Source organism: Elephantulus edwardii, unplaced genomic scaffold (genome assembly GCF_000299155.1).
Source record: "Elephantulus edwardii isolate Elephantulus edwardi_28Jun2011 unplaced genomic scaffold, EleEdw1.0 scaffold00015, whole genome shotgun sequence".
Classification (NCBI taxonomy): Eukaryota; Metazoa; Chordata; class Mammalia; order Macroscelidea; family Macroscelididae; genus Elephantulus; species Elephantulus edwardii.
Genome location: NW_006399765.1, coordinates 18608892 through 18616318, shown reverse-complemented (window position 1 = coordinate 18616318; position 7427 = coordinate 18608892). Strand labels below are relative to the sequence as shown.

Below are 7427 nucleotides of genomic sequence, written 5' to 3'. Positions count from 1 at the left end.
GGGGCCAGGGGTCCAGGGGTCCAGGGAGGGTCTAGGTCTGGATGAAGAGGTGGAAGTTGGTGCGCGTGAACTCGTGGTGGATGCTTTCCAGCAGCGCGTCAGCGTCGGCGGGGGGCTCTGGGGCGCCCGGGGGTGCAGGCCGCACGCTGTACTCAGGGGTGTAGGTGAAGGAGAAGGCGCTGGCATAGAAGAGCCCGTCGGTGCGCACCAGGCTCACGGGCACCGTGATGGGCGCGCGCAGCCAGCGCCAGTCGCTGCCAAAGGCCGCCACGTCGGGCACCACGCACACCAGGGATCGTGGGCTCCTGAGGTCGGGCACGGGGTTAATGGGGCGCTGACTCCTGACAACCTGAAGATCTCTGCCCCTGGGCCTGTGTGTGGGGGGGGGTTGTCTCGCCCAGCGTCATACCTGTACATGGTTTCAGCCTCCACGTCCCCGAACCACACCTTGAGCCCCGCGTGGAAGTTCTCCCCGTGGAGTTCCAGTGTGGCCACGTCGCCACCACCACTCAGCTGGGGAGGATGGGGCCATGGTGTGGGGGATGAGGGGGCCACAGGCCTGCTGGGCTCCTTCACCAGCCCCACCTTTCACCCACCAGTGCTCGCAGGGCCCGCGGATTCACCTCAAGCGTGTTGATGAGGGGCACGGGGGTGACCGGCTCCCGCGTGCAGGCCAGGCTGGTGCTGAAGGAGAATTCCACCGACTCCGTGCCGATGATGGTCCAGCAGGAACTGTCGTTGAGCAGCGCCCGGCTCGGCTCCTTGGGGCAGGGGGAGGCCTGGAGGGAGACCCGAGGGGACACTCAGAAGCTGGGGGTGGCCGTGGGGACGGGGGACCGGTGATGGTCAGGAGCTTGGTCCCACAGCCTCATTCCTCTGACTCCGGGTCAGAGAAGCTGTGTTGGTTTCGTGGGTGCCAGAAGAGCTGGCTTTCTTATTTTTTTAATTTAATTTTATTATTTTTTTGCGTGTGTACCATCAAATCATATCTAACTGGTACAAGATGCAATTGCTCCTCCTTCTCCAGCAGAGCATCTGGTGGATTTGAACCGCATGCCTCTGGGATTGCAGTGCACCTTCTTGCCACTAGGCTACCAGAGCTCCCTAAGAGCTGGTTTTCTTAGGCTTTTAGAGTTCTGTTTTCAATATTGTGCAATTCTGTGCACTCACTTGTTATCATTTTTTATGTTCTTTGTGAGGGAGGGTGGCATAATAATAATAATAATGATGTTGTTGTTGCTGCTAAGTACCATTGAGTCTGAACTGACCCATAGTTGCTGACCCTTAGTAGTTTTTCAGAGGAGAGGAGATTGTGCCTGCAGAGCAACTGATGGATTTGAACCACACACCTTTGAGATTGCAGCGCAGCTTCTTACCACTAGGCCACCAGGGAATCGTTATTTTCTGCACATTATTATTCTACCTCTCATATCCTATGACTTCATAATCTTTGGGGAGTGGTATTGCTCAATAAAGGGAACCCCTGTGGCCTGGTGGTAAGAAACTCTGCTTCAATAGCAAAGACACTTGGTTCAAATTAGCCAGCCGCTCTGTGGGAGAAGGATAAGCAGTCATGACCCGGGTAATTTACTGCTCTGAAAAGCCACTGGAGGGTCAGCTAAGGTGGGGTTCCAGCTACGGTGTTTCGATGGAACCCAACAACTGCTCAATAATGAGATTTTTTTTCTTTTTTGTGTTTTGTAAGTCTGTATCCTAACATTTGATGATTCTAATATTCCTTACCCAACACCCAGCACCACTAGTTATTACGACTTTATTTTCATGCTACAGTGATCCACCCCAGCACGTGCTAACCTTCTCCGGGAAGCTACACTGTCAGGCTTATTGATTATTCCCAGTTTTGCTCCACTCCATGAGTCTGTCCTGCTAGTCTGGCATTCTGAGGGAGCTCTGTGGCGTAGTCTGCAGCGAGCTGCCTTGCGAACCCAAGCCTCTCTCTCTAGTGGTTCGAATCCATCTTGCAGGAGAAAGATGAGCAATCACCTCCCCTGTGATTTACAGTCTCAGAAACCCAGTGGCGAGTCACCCATGAGTCAGTCCTGACTCGACAGCAGTGGGAATCCACCACTCCCTGGAGGGGACATTTCTGTAAGCATAGCTGCGGGGATGCGATTACTCATCTGAAGTTCTACGGTTTCCTGTGTTGTGACCTTCTAGGACTCTTGGCCTCACCACTCTCTGTTTCTCACCTGGAATTGCACCACCTTCTCTGTGGAGAGGCACAGGTAGCTACCGGCCCCTCCAGGCAGGCCCCCTGGGAACTGGAAGGCGCACTTGTGCAGCTGGGAGATGGGCTCGTCCACATCCAGCAGCGCACACTGTTTGGCTACTTTGCGGATGATCTGCAGCGAAAAGGCGGAGGAGGAGAGGTGCCAGGGGGCCCGGATGCCTGCAGGCTGCTCTCCCAGACTGTACTCTACTCTGCTTAGAGCCTTTCAGACCCTGGGTGAAGCCCCTGGTCCAGCCCCACAAAGCACTGATGTCCCAGAGTGATGACCTATGTCTTTTTGACGGGGTTTCCACCCTCCAGACCTGTCCCTGTGAGCCATGCTCTTGGTGAGGCTCTGGGGACCCCCAAGTGTGGCCCCTTTTCTCATACCATGGGAGGCAGGGTGACTCCGGTGACCGTGCAGACAAGCTGCACCAGGGAGCCATAGCGGACGTAGCCCTCTCGGGGTGGAAAGTCCCCTTGGGAACAGCTCTCGTCAGCTAGGGGTGAAAGAAAGGAGGGGAGACGGATTCTAAGGGCCCAGGATCCTGCCTCTGGCACCATGCACATCCCCCCACTGACTGGCACACAGGGACGCAGCCAGGGCTGGAGGGATCACCTGTGGGCATCTCCACAAATGTCTGCCTCTTAGAGTGGGAGGGAACTCTGGTGGCTTAGTGGTAAGGAGTTCTGCTGCCAGCTCAAAAGTATATGGTTCAAATCCACCAGCTGCTCTGCAGGAGAAAGATGGGCAATCTCCTCCTGTGGGATTTACTGCCTGTGAAAACCCGCTGGAGGGTCAGCTATGAGTTGGTTCCTACTTGATGGTACACAACAACAACAACAAGTTGGAGTGAGACTGGAGACAGACAGCTGAGCTGAGAGTAAGCTTAGAACATGCTATTAGTCACCCAGGACCACGGGCAGATCTGTCTGCATGGCTGCGCCTCAGTCACCTCGGGGCAAATTTTCCTGGCTGGAGGAGCCGTGTTGTTGTGAGGTGCCCTCGAGTTGAGTGTGACTCATAGTGACCCTATGAACTGCCGACCTGAACCCTACCCTGTCCTGTGGCGTCCTCGGCATCTCTGACACAGCAGAGCCCTTGTTGAAGTCACCATGTCAGTACATCTCGCTGGGGACCAGGGAAGGTGAACTAAACTAAGGCATGCATGTGCCCGTTCAGGGTCTGCGTGCCATTACCCAGGTGCAGCGTGAAGGCCGCCCACTGGCGCGCACTGGCCACGAAGGCTCCATCCTCCACGGAAAGGTAGCGGGTGGACACCGTCTGGGAACGCAGGCGGTTGAAGAGGGAGACCTTGGATCCGGAGGAGATGCAAACTGCGGATGGAGTGGAGTCAGGGCCCCATCCTGCGTGGTCCTTACATCTGCTAGACGATTCCCGATCCTTTGTCCCCAGCATCATCCCACGGGCCTGGACCCTCTGTGTACTCGTATTCCACAGACCTATCGGTACATCTGTGGCCCCGCTTCCACACCTTTACAGGTGCATCAGTACCTCTGCTTCCACACCTTTACAGGTGCATCAGTACCCCTGCTTCCACACCTTTACAGGTGCATCAGTACCCCTGCTTCCACACCTTTACAGGTGCATCAGTACCCCTGCTTCCACACCTTTGCCTCTTCTTTGTGGCCCTCCAGGTATCCTTCCTTTTTATATTTTTTTTCTTTTTATTTTTTTGTGTGTAGCATCAAATCGGATTTGACTGGTACAGAAGGAGAATGTCCCTCCTTCTCCAGCACAGCATCTTGTGGATTCAAACCGCAAACCTCTGGGATTGCAGTGCAGCTTCTTACCACTAGGCAACCACCAGAGCTCCCTGGTACCCTTCCTTTTAACAAACAGCTTTTAATCAATTGTTCACTTGGTGCTTCTACGTGGCAGATCTTGTCCTGGACACTGGGCACCCCAGGGTGAATAATACCCAGCTTTTCTTGGAAAGAGACTGCCCTGGTGGTGCAGTGTGTAGAGCACTTGGCTGTGCACCAAAAGGTGAATGGTACACACACACACACACACACACACACCAGCCACTCTATGCGATGTGACAATGTGCTTCTGTAAACATTACAACCTGGGCAATCCTATGAGGGAGTTCTACTCTGTCTTGTGGGGTCGATAGGAATCGGACTTAACTTGACAGCACTGGGTTTCACTGAAAGAGTTCACGTCTCAAGAGGGAGATTTTTGTTCTTGTCTAGCATCCAGTCAGAACTGACCCATAGCTGTCCCTCCAGCAGGTTTTCAGAGGCAGTAAATTGCATGAGGGCTGATTGTCCATCTCTCTCCCACGGAGCAGTTGGTGGATTCAAACCATGTACCTTTGCATTAGCAGTGCAAGTCCTTATCACTAGACCACCAGAGCTCCTTATGATGGGGTAATGGCTGATAATTCAGGAGGGCTTCCTGGAAGAAGCTGTACTCTGAGCTGGATCATGACAGATAAGGAGCTGCAGAAGGCACTGTATCAGCAAAGACCAGGCCTTGTGAAATAGCAAGACATAATTAGCCGGGTGTGACAGGTATTTCTCTTCAGCAAAGCCTGCACACTCAGAGTGAGTCATGGTTAAAACTTCTGACCAGATTGTAATCACTTAAGGAGAAAAGCACTCCATCCCCCTCTCCTCTCACAGGCTGGACATGCCATTTATACTTATCCATGCTCCTAGCCATTGAATACCAACTGCTAATTTTTAGTGCATGCCTGGCACGGTTCCAGATCTTTTTCTATGTATTAACTCATTTGATTAGCTCATTAGCACTCTAAGATATTAACTCCATTTAACAGAGACAACTTGTTTGAGATCATGCAGCCAGCAAGTGGCAGAGCTAGGATTCGAACCCAGGCCAGCTGGCTCGAGAATCAGCACTCCAAACTACCACAGGAAACTATTCACCACGGCCCTGATACCAAGGGCCCATGACAGCACTGTCTGGACCAGAGGCATTTTAGAGGAACTTCTGAAAGACAGAAAGTAAATATAGTGGAGGGATTGAAGCTGGATTCCAGAGTCTCTTTGACCCAAGTTCAAATCCCAGATGGGCCATTTTTTTACCTGGGTAATTGTAGGCAAGGTCTGAGCACCTGTATATATGTTTCTTGAGTGAATGGATGGAGGTTCCCAACCTCCCTGTCTGGACAACAGCCCCCCACCTCACAGGGACATGTTGTTATTAGACCTCAAGTGCATAGTGACTCTGACCGTGAACAAGGCTGAAAGCTTGCCAGGTCCTGCTGCACTGTCCCTCTCTGTACCATGCTCAAGCCCGTTGTGGAAATGGCCATCCAGCTCTTTGACAGTCTTCCTGTCTTCCCCTGGTCCTCTGCTTTCCCCAGCAGGATTATAAGGATTACTGCACCCTCTTAACATGCCCAAAGGATGCGAGATGGTGTTTTACCATCCTCCCCTAAGGAGCACTCTTCTTCCAGGGCAGGGGAAGCACCTGGGAGGACAGAGTGGAGGAAGAGTCTGGGAGGACGGCATAGGGGGAGAATCCAGGAGGATGACATGGGGGAGCACCTGGAAGGATGACACAGGGGGAGCATCCGGGAGGATGGCACGGGGTGGGGGGAAGCACCCGGGAGGACGGTGCAGGGGAGCATCCAGGAGGATGACATGGGGGAGTGTCCGGGAGGACAGCGCAGGGGAGGATGGCATAGGGGAGCACTCGGGAGGACGGATCAGGGGGAGCACCCGGGAAGATGACACATGGGAGCATCCGGGAACACGGCGCGGGCGGGGGGGAGGGAGACACATGGGAGCACCCTAGAGGATGGTGCTGGGGGAGCACCCAGGAGGATGGCACATAGGAACACCCGGGAGGATGGCACGGGGGAGCACCAGGGAAGATGGCACATAGGAGCGCTCGGGAGGACGGCGCAGGGGCAGGAGGACATATGGGAGCACCCAGGAGGACGACGAAGGGGGAGCACTCGGGAAGATGGCACATGGAAGCATCCGGGAGGCTAGGCCAGGGGGAAGACGGCACTTGGAGGCATCGGGAGGACGGCGCAGGAGGACCATCTGGGAGGACGGCGCAGAGGGAGCCCCTAAATCACTTCCTAGTTCAGCATCTGCAGACCATTTTTCTCTGCTCCACTGAGCGTCATTAAGTCAGAGCCCTCTAGCAGGTTTTCAGTGGCTGTAAATCGCCCAGGAGGTGATTAGGGCTCTTTCTCCTGTGGAGAACCCGGAGGATTCGAACTTCTTACCTTAGGGTTGGCTGTGCCGCTCCGAGGCCACCAGAGTTCTGGGTCACCCAATCTCACCATCACATCCCCTTCACCAGCCTCTGCCTTTCTCTCCGCTTAGACTCCTCCTCGCTCTCTCAGCCCTCCCCATGGTCCAGGCCTCCATCTGCTAAACTTGACTCTCCCCCACCCCCCTCAGCCCGGCCTGTCCAGCTCACGGTCAGTGTTCTTCAGCGACTGCTTCTTCTGCGAGGGCTTTGAGATGACCTTGATGAGGCGGCTGTGGAACGTGCCCAGCTCCTGGCCCCCTCGCAGCACCAGCCGCAGCACCAGCCTGAAGTGCTTCCTCTTGTCCACGTCCGAGATGAACAAGGTCTTGGCACAGCCGAATTCCTGAGGGCTCGGGGAGAGGGGACTGCTCACCCCAGGGGACTGCTTGCTGTCTGTCCCCATGGCCCAGTCACAAGAAGCCCCCACCTCTGTGCTTCTCCCTTTATCCCTGGGCCCCACTTTCCTGGAGAGACAGAAAGGTGGCAGCCAGAACGGGACCCTTTCCCAGAAGGCCTTCTCACCCTGGAGTCCGGCTGCTCCTCGAAATTCAGCTTCTGCGTCTCGGCCGCGCTGCCGGACGCGCCGTCCAGCCCCATGTAGCCGCACACCGTGGGCCCCGTCTCACCTGCCTGCGGGCCTGCAAAGGGGCGCCAGCAAGCCTGGTCCTCTCCACCAGAGGGCGCGGGAGCCACGTCTGCGCCCGCCCGGCTCCCGGCCGGGACCCGCCCGCCGCACTTGACACTCTGCGCGCCCTCACCTTGACCTTGCAGCGGCTTCACCCTCCAACCGGGACCCGAGAGGTAGACACAGGGCGGCGGGCAGAAGAAGCTGCGGAGACACGGGAGCGCTGCACTCGTGTCCACCTCTCCTTAGCAGCGTTTTTTTTTAAAAAAAGTTTTCTTCTTTTTTTTTTAAAAATTTCAGATGTTTTTATT

At 55.1% G+C, this 7427-nt stretch overlaps 1 protein-coding gene across 1 annotated transcript in view; it reads right to left on the bottom strand.

Annotated features, from left to right (window-relative positions):
- The window catches only part of RBPJL (recombination signal binding protein for immunoglobulin kappa J region-like), a 14016-nt gene continuing 6589 nt past the window's right edge, over window positions 1-7427 (bottom strand). Inside the window, exons 4-12 of the mRNA XM_006881571.1 lie at window positions 7250-7320; window positions 7014-7129; window positions 6660-6834; window positions 3431-3568; window positions 2621-2730; window positions 2211-2363; window positions 624-779; window positions 410-513; window positions 1-305 (exon numbers count right to left, since the gene is read on the bottom strand). Coding sequence (XP_006881633.1) covers window positions 32-305; window positions 410-513; window positions 624-779; window positions 2211-2363; window positions 2621-2730; window positions 3431-3568; window positions 6660-6834; window positions 7014-7129; window positions 7250-7320 — 1297 coding nt within the window. The 3' untranslated portion in view covers window positions 1-31. The remainder of the gene's footprint in view (window positions 306-409; window positions 514-623; window positions 780-2210; window positions 2364-2620; window positions 2731-3430; window positions 3569-6659; window positions 6835-7013; window positions 7130-7249; window positions 7321-7427) is intronic.